This window comes from Phaethon aethereus (genome assembly GCF_964289735.1).
Source record: "Phaethon aethereus genome assembly, chromosome: 13".
Lineage (NCBI taxonomy): Eukaryota > Metazoa > Chordata > Aves > Phaethontiformes > Phaethontidae > Phaethon > Phaethon aethereus.
Genome location: NC_138589.1, coordinates 18,519,206 through 18,543,642, shown reverse-complemented (window position 1 = coordinate 18,543,642; position 24,437 = coordinate 18,519,206). Strand labels below are relative to the sequence as shown.

The following is a 24,437-nucleotide window of genomic DNA, read 5'->3' as shown; positions in this document are numbered from 1 at the left end:
CAACTACCTGAAAGGGGGTTGTGGCAACAAGGGTGTTGGTCTCTTCTCCCAAGTAACCAGCGACAGGACAAGAGAAAATGGCCTCAATTTGCACCAGGCGAGGTTTTAGATTGGATATTAGGGAAAATTTCTTCACTGAGAGGGTGGTCAAGCATTGGAACAGGCTGCCCAGGGAGGTGGTGGAGTCGCCATCTCTGGAAGTGTTTAAAAAAAGTGTGGATGGGGCGCTTCAGGACATGGTTTAGGGACATGGTAGCATTGGGTTAGTGGTTGGACTTGATGATCTTGAAGGTCCTTTCCAACCTTAGTGATTCTGTGGTTTCCTCCACCTTGTAATTTTGATATCAAGAGGAGGTTTCACCAACACATATGGCTTCCCTTCTGTTACTGTACGAGAGCTTACTACATGCCTGAGAGATTTTGACTTAGCCCTGAAGATGTTTTCCAGGGACTAAATAAATTCTTCCACATTGTTCACTCTAATGTCCTACCTTTTCAAAAACTAGTTTAATTAAATGCATATACATAAAAGTAAAACAGTATTTTAAACTCATTCCCCCTCAGGTCCTGTTAATAAGCTGACATGCAATGTTTGGAAGGCAACTGTCTGACCACCTGGCACTCAACCACCATTTTTTCCCATTTTGGTTTGCTTTAACCGTGTGTGAGAGCAGTTTAACAGATGATATCATATCCTGTTACGTTGCAACAGTCTGCACACATCTATTCAGAGACACACCTAAGATATTCTATATCACTTAGTCACAATACATATTTGCAATACATACACAGACAACTCTCTCCCTCTGTGAAAGAGTTAGGCATCAAACTTCAATTAAAAAGCAATGCCTTAGGTATTTAAGTGCAAAAGGACCTTCCCTTTAAAGAACCTCCTCACTTTGCCTCCATGAACATGCTGTAAAGTTCCCAATCTCACACTTTCAAAATTTATTCCATAATTTTGTAACCATTTTGCATACCCCCAGATATTTCCTGGAGTTTTGGTAACAGGAGTTTGGTTTCCTACAGGCATTTACATGGGAACAGTGTGATTAAGAGATAGCCGTACTGTCTGGCTTCAAATCCTAACATTTCTGTCCACATGGCATAACAGAGTCCCAGACACCTGGTCTTAATCACGTATCCAAGTGCCAAAACTGAAGCTCGAGTATTCAAATTCTATACATGGGTAAGCACACATTAAGGTATATTTTAGAGTAGAAAAAGTATTCAGATATCTGGGTAGAAAAGTTGACAGACACATTTCTGTAGAACCTGCTACCACACACCCAGCACAAAAACCAAGTAATTTTTCAACATTTTCTAAAGTACATTTCTTAACATAGCAAATTAGTTAGATGAAATGAAAATAATTTTAGGATGTTTGCAGAGCTCAAAATATGTTAAAGACATCTTTATTTTGAATAGCCACAACTATGTTTCAACAAGGATTCACTACAGATATGTACACCTGAATAGGTGAAAAATCCATAGTTATCTAGCTATTACCCAAAAGTCTAGTCTTCTTCCCTGCAAGAAATTACTAAGCAAAAAAAAAAAATCTTGCCTCACTTGAACATGGTCTTTTTCAAGCTACAACTGCCGCCTGTGGTTCCAACTACCTAAAACCTGCAACATTCAGCATGAAGAGCTAACATTGGTGTTTAAACCTCATGTTAAAACTCTGTAGAGGGTTTGGCATATTACAGTATCTTGAATTAGGCTGCCCCATTGCCTCTATACAAACTGCAGAAAAAGCGAAGCAGGAAGGACATGAATCAAGCATGCGTGACAACACTCACTGCATGGAGCAAAGTCAACAAGAGGCTAACAGCAGTAATACTGATAGCATGAAACAGCCACAGAAAGAGGCCATCTCTACAGTCAAATAGCATGGTAATCAGTGGGAAGAGTGGATGTGCTAAATCACAAATCTCACATGGCATCATCTGAGAAACAATAGCAAACATTTTGATGTAGCGTGATAGGCGCTGTGATCCATGTACACACACAATTCTGTAATAATAGGAATGTTCTTCTCTGATCTTTCCACAGGCATTATTCAGTTTGAACGAAGGAAATCTTGTTGGAGGCTACAGCTTTGCTAGACAACAGAAGAACTGCCTTTAAGCATTAATGATGAGCAGACTAATATATTTCCCATCATATGAGTAAACAAAGATTTTCAGTATGGTTGAATAGAAAAGTCTGTGTTAAAACACACAGAATAAAGTAGTACCCAAATGCAGACAAAGCCCTGATCTTGAAGCAACCCAAGCTCTGAAAAATGCAATCTATCACGTAAGAGACAGAAGAGGTCAGCCATTAATTAACATCCAAATTAAAGCTTTTCAAGCAAGGGTCAAAACTTCCTTTGTTTTGACATTTACATCACTGGCAATGTATTCCACAGTTTAGTATGCACAACACATCACCTAACGCCTTTATGTTAATTGCCTCAATTTTTCAAGTGCACTATTTGATTCATTGGCAATTAAAAACACCCCCAAAAGCCAAGACTCATGTATGTTAAGTATAAACATGATTAATGTAACACAATTACATTTCCACATTTGATGAGTCTGATTAGGAACTTTCTATCAGCCTAGCATGACAGAGCGTTGTCACTACCAGTGACCTGTCAGCCTTGCCAAAGACAGGCTTGCTGATGGGGAAGAACTTCATGGCCACAAATGTTTCAGAAAGGTGTAAAACCTATAATTAAATGCTGTCAATTATCACCTTATCAAGAATGTAGCAATCTTTATGATCTTCTCTATTTGATTGCAGAAGATGGTCCTAGCTCTAAACTAAAGAAAGCTTTTTTTAAGGTAGAAAAAAAAAACAGGGACACCATTGCTTGTAAAATCTATAATTGTGTGAACAGACCCTCTAGTATTCCCAGAGAGTGACTCTATGATACATTAAGGGAACATCTGGTTTAAGAAAACTGCACTTGGGCAGAAGAACTGGGCAGACCACAAGTAAGGAGACGAGTGCCTGATTTTGTGGTCATAGAAAACACAAGTTACAAGGACCTAAAGGGGTCTGATGAAAAAAAAGCCAGAATTAGGAAAAATAAACAACAAAATTAGGAAAAGAAAATGGTCCAAGTCTAGAGGTTGCTGTTAAGTGACATGCAATGATAAATTAAAAAAAAGGCAGTTCAGACTGAGCACAATGAGATAAAAGCTAAGAAATAGCAACAGAATTTCTGAGAAACTAACAGGAAGGAGGGTACACATATACAACCGGACTGATTTAATTGTTATGGCCAACGTATAAGTAGGCTTTGATAAGAATTGGTGCAAATCAGAATAAGTCATAAAATCAAGTTCTGCACCCTCAAGTTTGGGCTTCTCTTCCTTCTTCCCATCAGTAAATGTAAAATATAATTAACATTACCATATGTAGAAGTACTAAACACACAAGAACCAGCCATAACCTATATTTAATTACAAGGGAGATACTAGCAATGAAATGTATAAGAAAAAGAAAAAGACTGTTTCATTGCACTTCAAAAAAGAATTAAGGAGCTCCTTGGCTTATCGAGGACTACAAAAGCAATCACTGCTATAAGGCCTGCTTTGCATATTCACTCTATTAATTTACATAGCTCTGGTAAGCTTCCCATTGCAACGCAACTGCTAAATTACATCGCTCTTGGGTAATAGGTATAAAAAGATGCAAGAGCATACAAAGTATATTCAAACAGACAATTAAAAATATCAATTCTGTTGACAACTAAAATGAAGAAACTGTGCAGAGGTTTAATGCTGCTGCATGAAGGACATACTGTTTACGAGTGATTGAATTAACTAGAATCATGCATCAACAGTCTGCCTTTGTTGAACATTACATATTAGGCCAATTTAGTGTCTGCTTATTAAAATAATTTAATTTTGAAGATTGTTTCCAGGCATTTCTAAATCTCCCCCTGCACTCCCTTCCTCCTCACATTAATGATGGTGTCTTAATTATTGTGCTAGTTTCACACTACTGCGATTTGCTGGGTCACCACAGAGCACCCCAGTGAACTTTAGCTTAACCAACTCATCCCTTAGGTATTTGGGAGGACAAGCACAAATCAGCAGGAGATCTGGACAGACACACTACAGCCTCAAAGTTCAGAAGCAGCCAAAAAATACAACAAAGGTTATTTTTATTCAACTTAACACTAACTTGTTAATACTGCTTTTCTTTACATAGGTCTTCAACTTTGCATGCTTATTAAATCTATTATACGTCCTATATTCTATGAATTTCTACTTTTAACCATGTAGGAATGATGTGTTCATCAACTCTTTAAAATAAGAACTTCAAATAAAACAAAATTGCCTAAAGAAATCAGAAGTTTGAAATCTCTCTTCTAAACTGAATAACAATCTAACATCTCTAAACAGCATTACTACTTATGATCTAGATTTCCTCTGAAAGTGAAACTCAGACTAAGTAACTTATCAAAATGCTTAGGCTAAAGATTTTATCATAAAGGTTTATTTCAGCACCTGTTTAAGGTTAAATGACTTAAGTGTAAGAGCTCTGGCAACTAATTTTGACATTTCATTTTGAAAATTTAGTTCTATTTTAAAACAAGTGTGCACAGATTACACTTCCATCCAAACATGCATAGCAGTGAAAATATCAATATGTAGTAGTAGTAGTATCTGGCAGGAGCTAGATGAGAAATGGGCACATTTGATGAGTCACATTGCTCTGCATTTCCTGGTTTCACCAAACTATCACATTGTAGGATCTAGATTTTGTACATAGATGCCAAGCACTACTGTCTCATGCTGCATAGGTAGAAGAACTCCTGGTTCAACAGCAAGCAACCAAGCACGACAAAGAAACTATTAGGAATATGTATCACATGTAAAAATGCAGCACTTAATATCTTTAAGTCTTCAAAAATCATTGACCATTGGATGAGGTACTTCCTTAGTTTGACAGTCTTGAAGTCCCAAAGCCACAGAACTGAATGAACAAGTTGTAACACTTACTTACTAAAGTATTTGAGTGAACTAATACCAGGATTGAAAAACAATGAAATCTTCAGTTTAATGCTTTGAGTATACAGTGCCAGATTGGATTTTATAATGTGACACCTGGTCATTAGAAGTATTACTGAACATCCCAGTTGCACAACAAAGGTAGGAACAATTTACTATCACTGATGGACACAACCTTCATCCAGCCTCCTCTCAATTTCACATACAGACTTGGACTTCCACCAGCTTGCAATGAAACTTCTAAGATACAAGTTTTTAAATCTGAGTTGCAGAAATTAATTAACAGTGAAATGTTGATAGGTAAGCCCAGATTTCCCAGGTTATAAGAAAGAGTATTAAAAAAAATTCAGAGTAAATTTACTTTTTAAAAGTGGATGATTCTAAGTTTTCACAATATTCATCCTGTCCTAAATGATTATATAAAATATTTTGCTATCTGTAATACATGGAACAGAATAAATCTGTAGAGATATAGGATTAATGCAGAGGAACCCAGACAGAATTATGGCAATATTCAAAACCCTATATACAAAAAAAAAAAAAAATCTTTCTGATAAATGGCAGGAGCAATATGAATACATAAGAAATTCTCATTTTTGCACAATAGTAATATATGAAAACAACATACGGTTCAGAACTGGCTGGTCCTCTGTGAATTCAAATGGCTGTTCAATATAAAAAATCTTTTGCTGGAATCCAGGGACACATTCTAAATCTTCTGCATATGCCAGCAGCAGAACCTAAGGAAAAAAAAAAAGGAAATGGACTTTTAACATCCAATCATTCATCCATCATGTTGGCTTCTGGGAATGATACTGGGTTTAGGTTCAGTGCTCATAAAACAAAACATTGGGCTTCATGCTCATAAAACAAAATATCCATCACATCACACCTTCCCTTCAAATCTTGCTAAACAATTTTTTATACTTTTAAACTTTTATAAAGTTTTTGCTTTTATATATGTGGTCTGGCATGGAAATTACAAAACAGCTTTCAAGGTTAAGTTCAGTTCAGATTATCAATAAAGCATATTATTGGTCTTCATGAAAACACAGGAAAAATCACAGGTGAATACAAGCAGGTATATGCTTAAATTAAGCACTTTCAAACTGGTTTAAATGATTTCTTAATTAGGGTCTGCAAACCTAGTTTCATAAAGTTGATCACCAAATTACAGAAGGAATTCTCTATTCAAGGTTGAAGTTTCACATCACAGAAGTTTCCTTTATAAAAGGACTTCTTTGCTAACAAATGTAAATTGTTGCCCTTTCCTACCACGCCGAGCCACAGTTTGTCCATTTTCCCTGCAATCAAAAGTTTGTTTACATGAAGGGAAGACTGAAAATGAAGGGCATGCATCATAGGGGCGGTGGATGTGAAGATTAAAGTCGAAGACAGTGTGTCACTGTCAGTACATGGTCAAAGTTCCCTGTCACCGCAGGAACACCTCAGCAAAGGACAAAGCTTAAAGGCAAAATAAAATTGGTTGGAAATAGGTACAATGCTAATCTCAGCCTCTGAAGGTTTGTGTTCTATCCTCAAATAGAGACAACAACCTGAAACACTATTTTTTCTTGGAAGCCTTTATATGAAGGCATGGGGGTAAGAATGTCCAAGAAAGATGCAGCAAGGAAAAAAAAAAGATTACACTAAAAGGTTCAAAAGGCTAAAGAGAGAGACAAAAGGAGGCACATTCAAGAGTAGGAAAAGCCAACACTGTATTTTTCAGCCTATGTATGTGTAGCCGTATTTTCAAAACTACTTTCTGCTTCAGAACCTCCAAAGGTGTTTTTCAAAACTTGACTTTCAGCTGGTGTACAGACTACTCTGATCTCAAAGTTATTATGGTCAATCTGCTGCTTGTTGAACAGACAAAGAAAAATCAAGTAGAGGGGGCACACATAGTGAGCAAGAAGAAAATGGTCAAACACAGTGGTTCGGAATGACATTCACTCTAAAATTCGAGTGGCCCTGCACAAATGGGTCTATTTACTCAAGGCATCCTCAACAGATGATTACAATTTTGCAAATAAAGCTCTTCAGCTCTAAAGTGAGGACAATTTCTCCCCTATATTACACAAGTGAATGCTGAAGGCTCCCTTCTCCTTCACCAGCTCAGGTGACAAACCACACTCTCACTTCTCCCAACCCAATAGCAGCATCTCACACAGTTCTCTCCCCACCACATTATTATCTAGGTATGTTGATCCTGATCCTAGAGAGATGTACTGCCAAATTTTAACATCTGCATGTTTCCCTCTTAACCACCACTCATAGTCCATTTGTTAAATCAGAGCAATACGTTATCTGCTCTCTCCCTTCATGCACTTCACACTAAGTTTTATGCAATCCCATTTATAAAAACCAAAGGCAGCAATACCCCACCTGCTCTGCATTAGTTCTTATTGAAACCAACTGCTGGATCATTTATTTCATGTCCTTGACATTTGCTATAAAAGCTTGGCTAAAAGTGCTAGCGGACTGCGAGAAACAGCCAGAAGGTTTCATGACAATTAAGCTGGTGGTAGCCAAATGCAGCAGGTGGACACCTTTGCCTTTCATTGTCACCTGCTCTACGTTTGTCCTTTTGAAGGATTAACCAAGAAAGGAGAGAAAGACTTAAAGTTACGCCAAGCAAGGTACACTACACTTGACTATTATTCACTTCTATAAACCCACATAGCTGCTACCTCTCTAACCAAGGCTTAAAAAAAAACCAAACCCACAGTGTTTGATCCCTCATTCAATTATTGACATTGATATATTGATTCTATTGCAGATTCTGGACTCTATAGGGGTTAAGAATTGGATGTGTCCCCTTTGGGCTTCCAGTATGAGGCAACTGCAAATGTGAACTGACCTATTCAGAGCCTCCCCTCAAAATTGTGCATAAAACTTGATAATAAAAAAAAAAAGCCCGATATGCATTTAAATGGTCACATGCACAACAGACATGCATCTTCTGCACACATTTTCTGTGTGCACAGGTGCATTTTTAAAGTACCTGTCTTTCTGACTCCTGGTGTTACTGAAAGAATATGCATAAAAATGCAATCACAGCAGAAGGAAAAGTCTTCCGATCTCAAGATGTAAGCAACAACTGAAGCAAAGTTATATGGCAAGTCTACACCAGAAAAATTGCCCAAGCAATATATGCTGAAATTTAACTACAAACAACTCTTCTCCTAAAGGATTAATACAGCAAGTAAGAGGCAAATCAAGTTCTGATCTCCTAGCTTCTGGCATCTTGAAGTTGAAACTTGTCTTATGGAGCTATAAATAAAAAGCCTGGTTTGGACATCATCTATGTCAGTACTTAGAGAAGGGAATATGTCTACTTTATCAGATTTGTGACAGTATAAGTTGACTTTGAAATCTGGGCAATCTAAATAGGTCATGAGTTAACGTCTGTAAGCCTGGTACAGAAGCCTCACATAATACAGATATAGCAAATAGAAAATGACCTTTACTCCCTTTGAAATAATTACAAGACTCAGGCTTGGCCTTGCTGTGAAATGGAACATTTTATTCTACTTGTGCAATTCCAGGCACTTTCTTCTTCTCAACATGTCAGGAAAGATGTTAAATTTGTCACCATACTGAGAGTTTTTAATTAATTATCTTTTAAAAGCATGATTACTCTTTTAATTTATTTTTCTCATGAAAAAATGTCTTCTATTGAATTAAATGTCTATTTCATTAAAATAATTTCTGTTGAGATTCTTCACTTCAGGGAAAAAAGTCTTTAAAAATACCTTCAAAAAATAAGCCAAGCAGATTTGTATTGAAGGCAAAGAGACTATTGTTCAAAGCAGAATGCATTCTGAATTTAAGCACCATGTAGATTTCATATTTTTGAACATGATAAAAAGGTTTATGGGTTGATATCTGTCTAAAGAAAGACCTCAGCTAAATATACTGAAAATAATGTTTAAGTGTGATATATAGAGAATTCAGAATACATAAATATTGTTCACACATCTAGTCAAGTAAGTACTACGTAATTAGTACAAAAGGATCCTTCGCCCACCAGTAAGAAAAAAGCCATGTTCTTGAAAGAATATGACAAGTTATGCAGAAAACATCATTTGCTCCTGAAAATCTGAAGGGGTAGAAGCCTGAAAAGCAAACAAGGGAGTTGTAATTACTCAGACCTACAGATCCTATACTGACTGGCAAGCAGAATCAGTTTTTCATAACCAACTGCTTTTCAGAAAGGAATCTTCACTCTGTACATTTTTAATATCCCAACAATTTGTCTTTCTGAATTTATTACCAGTCACTATAAGAAAATGTCGCTAGTTCAGATACGTCCTGTGCAAGTTTGGTCACTTAGGTCATCAGAAGCGTAGTTCTAACCAGTGACCAATCAAGCCTATGAAATGTCTTTATTTTTTTTCGTTAATAAAACAGTGCATACATGCTGGTGACCTTGACTGATGTCAACATTTGCACTGAAAGCATCTCACACAGAACATCGATTGGAAAGAAAAAGAGGACAGCAATTTTATGCCATACTGCAGAGGAAATTAATAAAGTTCCTGATGTTAAAGTACCCTTGGGTATTACCACATCTCAAAAGTCAGGGTTCCTCTACCTCCTCTGCTGTTGACTGAAATGACCTTCCAAAGAATTTCAGTGTCTTTATGCCCTGTTTGACTCTCTTGGTTTCAGCACATGAAGCGACTCCATTCAGGTTTGGCTGGCCACATCCTAACTCCAGAAATGAGCTTTCTGATCTTTTACTGTAAACACACTCATATCTTTATTATCCCTACCTGTATGAGATCAACTATCACAAAAATGTAAGCTTCAGAATATTGATTGCATTTCACACACATTGTTATGGTGTGAAATTCATCCTTGTGCAAGGCTTTATTTAAATAAAGATGTAAATGGTACAGACACCTGTGAAAGCCATTTGCCCAGACATTAATTTTACACAAAATAAATACAAATCTCATTTCATAGGGCAATATTCTGTAGGACCACATTCTACCTTCGACTTCAGGAGAACAATTTGAAATTAAAACAAACCAACATAAAACCCCACAAAAGAAGAGCTAAAATAGAAATCACACACATTTTTAATAATTGTAATAATCTCAAAAGTTCAAAAATTATGACTCACTTCCTGAAACATGAGGTTATTAGTTGGCATTTTTTTGTTTGGAGATTTTGGTGTGATTTTCTTGGAAGTACAGTTGTGGGATTTCTTTTTTATTCATTTGACTCATTTACTTGGAAGGGAGTACTGAAAATTTATGCTTCTGAGCTTTTTTCTGGAAGCATCAGAACTAGAAATTTACTTTTTGCATATGAAAACTTCAGATTTTCATATAAAATACGGTGATCCTAAAAGCTGAGAACTGAGAGGAAAAAAGTAATCAGAATAATGAGAACTGCCAAGACTGAATTAAATGCATATGACAAAATATTTTTATCATGCAGATCAAGATCTTTGAATCTTAAAACCCTTTCTATCTTCAGGTGCTGCAACACTAGACCCACAAAAATGGATAGAGAGGAAACCATGGGAGAAGAAAAACAAGTATTAAGCAGCGCAGTGTCACAATGATTTGCAGAGAGATGATGAAATCCCGTCTTCACTGAAGCCAGTAAGAACTATTCATTGATTTTAGGTTTTTAACTCAAGATTTAAATGAGGGAGTTATTTAAATGAAATTAACAAAGGGATACTTAAACAGAATAAAGACAGCACGGCTTTAAGTAAGGTTCTGATTCTGCATTATGCAGACTGCAATTAGAGTGTCAGCAGGTCCTAAGGCAATTGTTACATCAAATCACATACAGACCGGACATTAAATTTTCCTTGTCTTCTGTATTTTTTAATATCAATTGGAACAGAAAAAAAAAACCCTCAAAAGCCTGAGTAACTTATCCTCTGATTGGCATAATTAACAAAGGTATTTTAACATTGCATAAAGGTATTTATGAATTATTTATCTCTGAAAGTGACTAAATTAACGGTTCTTTTGCATTAATTTGATTTCTAGAGCACTATGATTTGGGGAATTTTTTAATGCAATATTTTCATTTTGGAGCGAAAGTTTTCACTATTTCAGGCTTTAACCTCTCTCCTTTTTATCAGGAAAGGGGTTCAGAAAAGGAGTATTCACAATCTCTACAGCTCTACCTCTAAATCTGATAGTGAATTCAAGTCATTTTTGTAGGAAATGCTATTAAGATTTGGCACAAAGATTCTTCAAGGATGATAAATATTCTTTTAAAGGGCCTACATACCCATTTACCGCATAGCTCTGTCCTAAAAGTGAAAGTCACACTTGGAGTAGTGAAGGGTGGGCTATGAAAATGCAAATTAGAATGACTTTAATGGCTCAAATGAATTCAGTTCTCCTGTCACTAAGCAGTGTGACTGCAGTAAGCATCCATTAACTGGGGAAAAAAAGTGACAAACTCTTTTGTGAGACTATCTAGCACAGGAACTTTCTTTTTGTGAGCACCTTTCCTTGTGAATGTATGTTTATTATAAGAATTTTATCACGTATTCAGTAAAAAGTGTGCATCTTCCATGACACTGGAAATCTTGTTAAGTTATTCAAGCAGCAATTTGCCAGCAGTAGTGTCTGAACAGCCAGCCAGCTACTTTCCTTCTGAAACTCAAGATTTCTGGAAGAGGCACCATCAGTTTATTAAGATACAACTCCAGGGTCTGTTCAGAGCCCAAAGTGACTCTGGAGTCCACACTGCTTAAGGTCAAGAAGGATAATACGAGAATTGTACTAGAAAGTATGTGAGCGCTTCCATGGCACCCCCGTTTGAAGCTTCACTCCTGGCGCTGACCTGCCTGGAAACCAATCACTTCTTCTGCCCTTCCAGCCACATCTGCTCCCTGAATCAAGTCACCAGGTAGCTCTGCGAAAGCCAGTGCCCACAGACTAGCGTAGCTGGAAAAACATGGTCATGTGCAAGGCCATCACAGCCTGCACTTAATCTGGTTAAGCTGCCACGAAACTGCACCCTAAGTTTATTAAAAAACTCTTACTAACATGTCTTCCATGCATCAGAACTTGAACTAGCTTAGATTTTTCTTGACTTGGGAACCCAGAAAAGCCTTACACAGGCCTAGAAGGAACCACCTCTGCTCTTACAAACAGGCACAACATATAGTTGCTTGGCACAGTCACTTGATCCTGATCACAGATAATTCTTCCTGCATTCCACAATTCTGGACCTTTATTCTAACAGTCATTTCGTAGTTTCCAGAATAAGTTTGTTCATGGTCGATTTACAGCCATTTATTCTCGTCTCATAACTTAATTAACCTTTCTGCACTCTAACTCTTCCATTTGTCAGGCTAGACAAACCAAGCTCTTTCAATCTCCTCCTATAAGGATACATTCCTTTGACCACTTCAGTAACCTTTCATTGTGGCTGCTTAAGTTTGCACATATGCAAAATACACAAAGAATTCCAGATAAGCGTTCCCCAGGGTCTGTTAAGTGATATTAATATTTTCTTAAGCCCAAAATATGTTGCTTAATACTTCCTAAAATTCCACTTTTCCTTTTTAAAATCTTTTCATACTGATGATCACAATAATTCTAAAACTAACTGATACACAAAGAGCTGAAAAATTTTACATCAATGGAGATATTGCCTCTGTTTAGCTACAACAGTGTTAAGCAGCTTTTGCAAACAGAGTCAGGATTAAGCTTTATGAAATACAAACAGGTGTCAACCCTCATGCATTGCTAAATCTATCTATACCCTTTTAGATTAGATGGGAACCAACCCTGCTCGCAAGTGGCAGACATCTTACAGCACAGAGCCCAAGCTTAACCTTCCCTCTCAATAGAGCTTATTAGCAGAGACTCAGGATTTGCCGATAGATGATGGCTTTCAGACTCAAGTTGGCTTGTCCCCATATGGCTCTGACTGCAGGATCAGCTTACTGGTTCATCTGTATAGACATATCTGAACATCGTTCAGATTGTTGTAATCCAGGCAGTGACTATCATCCTGGTTCATTAAGGATTTTAATGATTAATAACAGAGGTCAAAATGTGTTACTTGTGCTCCAAGTAAGTAATATTTTAAATTACTCAGATATTTAACAAGTAAATACCTATCCATCATAATTAGTAACACCATTTAACAAATAAGACAAAATTAGACAAAAGGATGGATTGGGCCTCATGGGGTTTTTTTGTTTATTTTTAGGTGTTATAAAAAAAGTAATCATATCTTGCTGAAACCTATACACTGTTGGAATGAGATTACAACTGGTTAGCCTGTTTAGGGAAGCTGCATAATAAATTTATTTCACAGGGCACAGAATAATGCAAATGAGCCATTCAATAGCACTCTTGCACCAGTGAAAAAGGCATAAAGAAGAAACATTGAAAGTCAGAGTTCTGATCTGGTTACACTGCAGGTATGGAATTACCGAAACCTAAACTGCATTACAACAATAACCTGTTCAAAGATCTGCTTATACCAAACATTTTAGTTATTTATCACCTAATGCACTAAACAGGTTGATCCTATTTTCCAGCAGTAATGAATTCATGAAACACTTAGATGAATGAAAATGTAGATCTCTGTTTTTTAAAAAAGGAAATAAATTAAGAATTGTTTAAATACATTTATAACCCTTCACATGCAGTTGCATGGGGCAAAGTCATTATTCCACACAGAAAAAACACTTATGTGGCAAAAGCTGTTAGAGAAAAAATTAAAATCATATTTCTTACAGAAGATAGTGGGTTTTGGGTAGGATGGCTGGAAACTCTAAGGAATATGATACATGTTTAATTTCCCAACAGTGTGATCGTTATCAAAAAAGGTGCAACCTTCCATCTATCACGTTCGTTATACTCCACCAAGTTATAGTATAAAGCAATTATTACTGCAGCACAAAACTGAACTTAGTGTAACATTGAACATCTGTCTTTTATGCTGGTAAGCTAAAACCGAAAATGAACTTGCTAAAAAACAATCTTTCAAAGAATAGTATGGTTTTGAGTATTAAACACATACACAGTGCTATCACCTTGAAACACTACAAAGACAGGAAGAACCTCCAGAACTCATAAAAGGACAAGTGAAAATGTCTGTCAACTTCAAGAAAACACTTGTTGAACACTGTCTGACCTTCTCCTAGACAGTCACAAATGTAAGATTTAAAAAAATAAAAACAAAAACATAAATAAATTTTGCAGGTAAATACCTCAATTCCAGCAAGGGTACAGGGGGGTGGGGGGACCCTAACATCCGAAGACTCATAATAAAAATTGAGAAATTGCTACAAAGCAAGAAGCCCAATGCAAACCCATCTACTGACTTTTGACATATTTTGACTTCAACTAGAACAATATATTCTATAGAACAAGATATAGACGATTCTTTGCAGAGTTTTCTGCACATCACAAGTTATTTTTTCTTTACTACAAATCATACTGAGCAACAGAAGTATGATAGTATTAAAATAAATGGTTCTGAAGACTGGCCTCCTATTGATTTCTGTTCAAAAAACAAGCTTATAGGTGTATTCTCTTTCAGTAAGGACAAGGCCTGTTAATCAGCTCAATCTTTCTTTCGGTTGATACATCCTCTCTCTTATCAGCTTCCCATTTTCATGAAACTCCTACGAACATGACACGTTCAGCCTACCAACTATTAGTGAAACTGCCCGGTGGTTTCAAGTGTCATAAGAGGGAATTGTGAAAAACATGGTTAAGCAATAAGAGAATAAGGCTTATACAATCTCAGAAAACTAGACTAAAAACCATGTAAGTGATATGTGGTGGTATACAGTACTACTTCTGCTTGTCCTATTTACCAGTTCCAGGAAATAAAGAGCTGTACACCAGTTTTTACTCTGGTTGGTAATGTTTAGGGACATAAATAACTTCAGAATGCAAAATAAGTCTAAGAAATCTCTTTTTAGCTAAGAGAACAAAACATGGTTACATCATGCACATAATATATGCCTATAAGAGAAGGAATCAAGCTTAGAAATCAAAGGATGAAACAAAACACAAACCTGAAACCACTTGCCTGTATGCTAACTTCTGTCCACAGGATAGAAGAAAGGCTTAAAAAAAAGATAATTTAAGCCTTTATTAGATGTACAGACTGAGGTCATTGGAATTTCAGTCAGTTATCCTAGACAGTACACCACACTTAGACATATTACCTATTTTACCTTTATCTCACAACCCATAGAACAGAAATTCCAGGAAGTAAAATGGAAGCAGATGAGCTGTTACCTGCCTAGTCAACATTCTTAAGGGACACACTTCTATAGATCATAGAAGATCAACTATTGAGCTGAGCTATATAATTACACTGCAGTAAATTCACTGATTCTATCTATGCCTGTCAAAATAAAGCACCACTATCCCCCGTTAACCCTGATGGCTGATCAAGAAGTGCAAAAAATTATCAGAGTTTTAAGAGAAAGACAATAACTGATCAATTTTGAAGTAACCACAACAGGGAAGGAAAGAAACTTGAATGAAATGGAGAAAAAAATATGCAACATATATATATTTCTGTATTGCACTTATATATATGTTGATGTATATATATATATTAAAAAATACATATCTTTACACTGTTTTAACAGGGACTGTTTGATAAATGCAGATATTTATAGTATAATTTAACTTTATTTCAGCCTAGAACTTAACTCCAAAACTGATTATTAAAATTATTTACACACTTTTGTATTTTCTTACTCAATGTTGTTTTTCAAGTGATTTTATTTTCATTTACTAAAGAGCATTTAACTATACTGTATTATTAGTAGGCTAGTTACCATACATATTTTTAGTTCATTTAACTGGTATGACCCAAGTCATAGTATCACTGCTCATTTTACCAGTCAAGTGGTTGTACATTTACTTACAGTAGGCAGTAATTTTCAAGCTCCTAGACTCATCCAGAAATAAACAAATAAGGGTAAAAAAAGACCCACGTCTTTCTGGCAGTGCCAGCTGCTACTTGAGCTGTATTGCTAATGAATTACAAGACGACAGTCAAAAATTTGAAAGAACTTGTACTTACTCTTCCGAGTTTAGAGAAAGCGTGCCCAGGGGAAAGACAGCAAGTAGTTGGAACATTTTTGAGCACATCACAGTAAAGCAAAATCTCTAAAGCTTACAGGCTCACTTGTGTTAACAGTGACATTACATCAAGAATGACCTTTCCAAAGAAATAAAACCCATTAATCATAGAATCATTTAGGTTGGAAAAGACCTTTAAGATCATTGAGTCCACCTGTTAACCTAGCACCACCAAGTCCACCACTAACCATGTACACTACACGTCTTTTAAATACCTCCAGGGATGGCAACTCAACCACTTCCCTGGGCAGCCTGTTCCAACCCTTGACAACCCTTTCAGTGAAGAAATATTTCTTAATACCCAATCTGAACTTCCCCTGGCACAATTTGAGGCCATCCACTCTTGTATCACTTTTCACTTGGGAGAAAATACCAACACCCCCTTGCTACAACCTCCTTTCAGGTAATTGTAGAGAGTGATAAGGTCTCCCCTCAGCTTCCTTTTCTCCAGGCTAAACCACCCCAATTCCCTCAGCCACTCCTCATAAGACTTGTGCTCTAGACCCTTCCTTCACCAGTTTTGTTGCCCTTCTCTGGACACGCTCCAGCACCTCAATGTCTTTCTTGTAGTGAGGGGGCCCAAATCTGAACACAGTATTTGAGGCACGGCCTCACTAGGGCTGAGTACATGGGCACGATTGCTTCCCCAGTCCTGCTGGCCACGCTATTTCTGGTACAGGCCAGGATGCTGTTGGCCTTCTTGGGCATCTGGGAACACTGTTGGTTCATATACAGCTGGTTATCGACCAGGACCCCTCAGGTCCTTTTCTGCTGGGCAGCTTTCCAGCCACTCTTCCAAGCCTGTAGCATTGCATGGGGTTGTTGTGACCTAAGTGCAAGACTCTGCATTTAGCCTTGTTGAATCTCATACAGCTGGCCTCAGCCCATCAGTCCAGCCTGTCCAGATGCCTCTGCAGAGCCTTCCTACCCTCGAGCACATCAACACTCCCACCCAACTCAGTGTCATCTGCACTGAGAGTGCACTCAGTCCCCACATCCAGATCGCTGATAAAGATATTAAACAGAACTGGCCCCAATACTGAGCCCTGGAGAACACCACTTGTGACCAACCACCAACTGGATTTTTAACTCCATTCATCACAACTCTGTGGGCCTGGCCATCCAGCCAATTTTTTACCCAGCAAAGAGTACACCCAAACAAGCCATGAGCAGCCACTTTCTCCAGCAGAAGGCTGCAAGAAACAGCATCAAATACTAAAGTCTAGGTTGACAACATCTACAGCTTTTCCCTCCTCCACCGAGTAGGTCACCTTGTGCCAGAAGGAGATCAGGTTAGTCAAACAGGACCTGCCTTTCATAAAACCACACTGACTGGGCCTGATCACCTGTACATGTCCTGTACATGCTGTGTGATGGCACTCAAGATGATCTGCTCCATAACCTGCTCCAGCACCAAAGTCAGACTGACAGGCCTGTAAGTTCCCTAGATCCTCCTTCCAGCCCTTCTTGTAGATGCGCATCACATTTGCTAACTTCCAGTCAGCCAAGACCTCCCTGGTTAGCCAGGACTGCTGTTAATGCTGGGAACATGATAACTATTAAAGATCAACACTGAGCAGCCAAAGCAGAGGGGGTGTGGGCAAATCAGTCCGGTAAATTAATTACAACATAAATAATATGAAACCAAGACCTTCTTTCTTATAATTGCTTGCCATTTAAAAGCTGAATGAAATATTTTATGTAAGGGATATAGCTATTGACCCCACATGTATTAGGAAGTCAAAGAAAATCCTGACCCTTTGTGAAGGAGATCTTACAAGTACTGGAGAATGCCTTACTAATACCCTATTGAATACCTGTTTCTTATTTCTTTAAAATAGAACTTTCTTTCAGCCATCAAGGAATGATACTGTTGGGAAATATTGCAAGTTAATTGTTAAATATTTCAGGACTTTTTTTTAGTTGGTTGTAGAAACAATAATCACAGAAAATTAACTGTACCCTTGAGACCATAATGTTTTGGGTTTTTTTCTTCTTATGTGAAGGGACAGCTGTCAGTCCTGAGGCATAACGACATACATATGGTTGTATCCCACAAACTCCACCATGAAACCTCTACGATAAACTAACATTTGCTTTTTAAAATCCATAATTTAAACGAAGTTAGGTTTCCGCAGTGATTAGGCAACTCAATATGTTATTGTAGCCTCCCCACTTAATGTTGTGGACAGCACTTTCAGTACATTTATTAGTTTTAATAATTACCTGCATTTGCCAAGTCTATCACCTGTTCCACATGAGATTCAACAGGCAACAGACACAAACAATACACATAAAACACATGAAAGGTTGTGAAAAACATGAATCTCTGCCTCGGATCTTGCTTTTGCAACCTGTATCTACATCTAAACACAAGCATTATCACTAAAGTAGTTGAGAGAGGTCAGAGTCACATCTTTGTTTAAAATTCCTGGACAGAAAACATGTAAGAACATGCGTTTGCATCTACAACAGGCTAAAGAAGAATTCTAGTGTTTAAGCTATTTTCTTTATAGAGTTATGTTTTATTTTTGTCTGAGCTACGCACAATAAATGAAAGTACTGAGAATTTCTATACCAGGATACATGCATTTGATCATGGAATGTCCTACCATTACTACTTGTAATAGGGATTAATTTAGTTTTTTGCAAGTTTATACAATCGGATTTTTTGGTTTGTTTTGACAAAGTAAAGCTGTAACTTGTACGTGAAAATAAGAAATCTTAAAAAAAAATCAAGTATCCAATAATTTAAAGGCCCTTTTCCTTCTACATAGCAATTTCAATTTACTGGAGCACTTCAATATTATTTTTTTTTTTTAACTCTTTCAACCTAGAAGTGATTGGGGTTCTGTGCTTGCACAGTATAAAGCAATTTAAAATTATTCAACTGATTCAATTATAGGTACTTTTATTTGAAAATGATTGGGGTTCTGATCATGCTCAGCATTGAACAATTTAAAATTACTCTTTTGGGGTTTTTTTAATCAATTCTTCATGTGTGGGATTGAATTCTGGGAGGCTATAGTACATTATCAGGTAGTTTAAATTATACAAGAATTTTATATTTTACGTAATCTTTCATCTACTAAATACGAATCAGTTTGCAAGAGTGAAAGCATAAAAGCATTACACTTCAAAACAAATCAGCATTATGCAAAATCAGAAACGTAATTTTTCTTTTTTAAAATATTTTAAGAGACCCTTTTTCCATAATCGAATTCCCATATCTTACTACATACTGTGAAGCATGAGCATTTCGGAAGCTACATACTTCTACTTTGGTAAATTGAAATAAATAATTTCAAAGGAGGACCACAAAGTCTAGAAGAAGTTTTCTGAGTCCATGAAAATCAGAAGGATTTCTTTCCACAGCGTTTGACTATCAAACATCATTCACATCCTCTGTAGCACTGACACAGTGTGCTCAACAGCTTTTGGTTCAAGTTTATTGTAAATATTAACTACATCAAGTAGGAAATTCAGGGTGGCCTTCAGGGACTTCATTCCTGATTTAACAGGACTGATACACAAAAACCTGGTGGTTTGGGGTTTTTTTGGGGGTTTTTTTTTGGTTTTTTAAAGAAATTTGATTAATGGAGTTATTGTTCTCAGTAGTAGAGAACATGCTCTGCTCTTAACCATTTCCCAATGAAAAGGGAAGAAATTAAGGTGTGACATTTGAAACTCACACTAGAGATATACAAATGGAGAACTGAGAAATACAGCTGACAGGTCACATTATTAGCGAATTCTCCACTTTGTTCTTACTTGGTATCCTTCATTAATACTCTGCCAATACACTTACATTTACTACCAAACAAAAATCCAACGCAAGTATTTTTGTACTTTCCACTGAGATATTCAACAAATATGAATGCAGTTTAACCCCTGTTTTAAAATGTGGCATCCTGGAAAGAAAAAATTAGGGACTAATTTCTTCAAAAGGCTTGTCTTCATATTTCACCTTCGTTTTTTATCACAAATGACGTAGAAGAAATAGGATAATTTCTCACCAAGAAAAAGAACCCGGTCCTTAAAGATGTTGGCATGCCTTACTAATCATGGGCTTTTAATGCTGTCTCTCCAATTTCAATTAGTAAGTAAACACTGACATCCTCAATTGCACTACATAGAGCTCCCCTTTATCCAGTTAATCATGTTCACTGCAGCTATTCCCTAGGCTGAGGGTTCCGAGTTCCTAGCTTCTGCAAATCCTCCGTATTACATCTTTTGATTCAGAAACAAAAATACTAACATATCTTATCATTCAAAAACACGTGGCCTGGGTTGAGGATGGACTGTGTTTTCCTCTCTCCCAATAGTCAGCTGCTGTGCTCAGTGTACAGAATTAAGTTGCAAAGCATCGCTAAACTCATCTGAAATACTTCACTTGAACCTCATATTATAGTAATTAAAAAAGCTGTGAGAAACCATAATTAGACTGTGTCCAACAAATATTAATCAGTAAAGTAATATTCTATTATTAAGAAGCAGCTATTCACAGTAGGAGTTTCTCTTGTGAGAAACAAGATTAGGACCTGAGCCAAAAACAAACCAGAAGGCACAGCAAATTGCGGTATTTGGAGCCTCGTTTTAATTTATAAATGCTTTCTCCTGTATTTTATTTATTTTGGATTGCCATTTTAGTGGAGAAAGTATAAGCAGGCTCCAGGCTGCAATCCTAGATCTGTTGGTTAGTCCCAGTGTTCCCAGTCACTGTGATAAGGATTTTCCTTCCTCGATTCTAATCCAAGCCAAGAGACACACTCAGACCACACACCACTTGCAAACCACTTAACCTCCCTACGTTCCCTCATCTGTAAGTGAACACAATACAATTAATATACATAGCAGGGAGCCTCTCTGATTTACTTAAGTGTTTTGAAGAGATCTGAAATCTTGAGTAAGTACTGTATGAATGCTGACAAATACTGCCTGTTTGAGGCACCATCAGTAGCCACTTGAGCGTAGAAGAAATAGGACTATGGCAAAAGCATCAACGTTTCCAAAATGCTAGGCCTGTTTTAGCTTGTTTTATTGTTACACCCTCTCCCTGCATATCAGCTAAAAACTAATGGCAGCTGTCTCACAACAAGCCTCCTCTGCCGAGATCAGTTTTAGATCTTTCCTCCTTTTAAAGTCTATTTCTCTGCAGTGGGAAAATACTGAGAGACTCTACTGAGAGACTCTGACTAGATTAACAGGAAGAAGTGTCAGGGGTTTAATGTAAGACACTGCTATTTTTTAATAAAAAAAAAATAATTTCTAAGTTACCCTATTAAATACAGATACACAACAACATAGTGGAACAACATAGTGGAACAACAACATACACACAGATTTATTTTGGGGGTGTATCTCTAATGCAATGGCTTAGAAGAAAACGAGTATCAATCAAATATCCATCCTTTCCACTTCTGAGTTATTTTACATAGATTCTGATGAAGCAATAAACTGTGTAGGTAGTCAAGTTTTCCACTGTTGTCCTGAAGAATTTCTTTTTAAACGACATGTTAAATCACAGATTGTTACTCGAGCTGTTACAAAATAGATACAGCTTAGATGAATTCTCAATTTTAAAATCTGTTTGCTATACTTATAATACACCAGTAACTTCCTTATATATTTCTCTTACACATATATTCATCACCCCTAAAGAGGGTGTCTTCAGAGGACAGAAGGAAGAAATGCCTACCAAACACAAGATTTAAAAATTTGAAACTCTAAATCGTATTTTGTTTTCTAATTAGGCTAAGGAGGTGTATTTAGAGATACTCAAACCTACAGACATTATAATTTTTTTCACACTGTTGAAAATTGTAACCAAGCCCAACTTTTAGTTCTGTAATTTCCAGCACCAACAGAAGGTTCATTTTTGATTACTGAAGTAGTAATAAGCAAAACCAAGGACACAGCCCATAGTTTCCAGAAGAATTGCCTTTTATATATGATGAAAAGCAATTCAATTAGAAGAGTCATTCCAGTAAGTTCATGTATGCTTTGTGTTACCTTTTACCTTCTGCACTCATTAATGTCTTAAGAGCAAAGGCTTCATTAGTAACTAATATAAAATCACTATTAATATACAAAATTGAAGAATAAAACTCTTGCAGGAGGTTTATGCTCAATGTGATGCTAGGTTTCAAATCCACATAGGACACAATTAAAAAAAAATTTAAAGTAGTTATCTACATTCTAAAAGACAAAAGAAATTTTCAAAAACAAAGCCATAATGCAAATGAGACAGTCATGTTCACTTCTGCCAACAATAAAATCACAATCCCTTATTGTATCCATTGGCCACAGAAATAAAAGCCAAGTAGCAGCAGGAACAAATATTATACAGTGCAGATGGAGAATGAGAAAGTGTTTGATCAGATGTCAGGGAAACCACTCATTTTATTACTTTTATTTAAAAAAAAAAAAACAAACTAAATCCAGAAAAATAGGTACAGTAGATTTAGCAACAGGTACGTACTAGTAGAAAAGTCCCTGAAAAGCAAGAGACTGCTGCTACAATTTATTCCTATCAAGTGGGATAAGACAACACTTGCAGGGTGGTTTCGTTTATTTTTGTGGTTGGTAGTTTTTTGTTTTGGTTTTGTGGTTTTTAATCAACTGGTGAAGTACTAGAGAAGAACCAACCAACATGGGCAAAATCCTAACCCCTCGTGAAAGTTTCTCCTGTGACAGAGCCAGAATCCCATCCCACTTACTTTTATTTAAACTCCATGCCTTTTCATTTGGCAATTTACTTCTTGTCATTAGCTACCTTCTATGTCCTAGATTTGGTTTCTCTTTTTTTGGCTTTCAATTCTGCTCCCTTATCCTGCATGCCAGAGGCTGCCAGGATTATAGGACAGTTGAAAGGGGCACATGTGCATGAATTCCCTTCACAGCTATGACAAAGAAAAGAGCATCCATTTCACTCTAAGCAGTGTTCAGTTGCCAGCTATAAAAACGCAGGTGGTCTGTGTGCTTGTAAGTAAGCAGCTTCAGAGAGGATTTCATAAAAATACATGCATAACCATATTTAACTCAAGTTTCCACTGGAAATTGCACTACAGTTGACAGACTATGACAAGAATAATATACTTTATAACCTTTACCTCCACAACATTAATTATTAACTCATTCTAAAGCTTAGTGCAGGAGCAGATTAAGTCTTGAAAATCTAGAAATTATTAGCTTAGTTAACTCATTAGTAGACACCTATTTCCAACTAAGTTGAAGGATAAATGAAGCAAGAAATCAGTATGTTAAAGGGTCTGCTTTCAGCTAAGATACCAAGGGAAAATTTTGTCAGGGAGAAAATTTCTGCTGAATAATTGACATCCATCTTTCTGCCTGTGAGAAGCCTAGGGAACAAACAATAAAGTCAATATCTTTAAAGTAGGTCATTATTAAAGCACTACGATGGGAGAGAAGACAACCATCTGAGACCAGCAAAGATTAAATTAGGACCAGAAATTACATTAAACTGTTTTTTCCCCCCAGAGCCAAGCACAGAGATGAATAAGACTTCACAAAGCAGAAATTAAGGAAAACTATCCAATTCTGTTAATATTAATGACATTTGTTGTCATCTGTTATGCATAACTTCAATAAAATATTCTATAAAAATAATTGAAATGTGATATTTTTCCCTCCTCAGGGCAATATTACTTATTTAGGAGGGTATACTGGAACAGTAAAAGAAACCAACAGAACTTCTTTTTAAATTTAGAAGTGCATGGGAAAAAAAACATTCTGAAAGTATTGAATCATTTTGTTTTACCATTTTTTAACAAAATGAGCAGTTAAGACTCCCAAATCAGAGCGTTTCATTTTTGGTTAAAGAGACAAATTGTATGGTGTCATTCACTTTAGATCAACATTATACTTCAGCTGTTGCTGTATGGCCTGGAAGGCAGTAATTTCGTCTCTCTTGTCCTGTGTGATAGAGTCTCCATCTGAATGACAACTCTGGACACGTTTCTGCTATTCAGCCACTCAGGAGAACTGTGTCCACAAATGCGGCACCCAAGCTGTAACCTTAGTGGCCGCACACCCCATCAAGGAAACACAAATTACTCTTTCTTTTGGGCAAGTTTAGTAGTTCCCGTTTATTAAGCTTTCAAAACTGAAGTGTATCAGCTAGAGATGACACAATCCAAAATATATTCCCATCTCAAATTTCCAAGTGGAAGAGGAAAAGTAGTTTTTTTTAGAAGTTACCAGAAAGAAGTTACAGCTAAAATATTTTGAGTTGCTTTGCATGGCTCAACTTCACTAGCTCACTGAGCCACTAGGTCTTAGGTATTTTTGT

At 36.7% G+C, this 24,437-nt stretch overlaps 1 protein-coding gene across 1 annotated transcript in view; it reads right to left on the bottom strand.

Annotated features, from left to right (window-relative positions):
- CDH13 (cadherin 13) overlaps nt 1-24,437 on the bottom strand; it is a gene marked incomplete at both ends in the record, with an annotated part of 495,274 nt that overhangs the window by 391,650 nt on the left and 79,187 nt on the right. Inside the window, one exon of the mRNA XM_082005778.1 lies at nt 5,641-5,752. Within this exon, the coding sequence (XP_081861904.1) occupies nt 5,641-5,752 (112 nt within the window). The remainder of the gene's footprint in view (nt 1-5,640; nt 5,753-24,437) is intronic.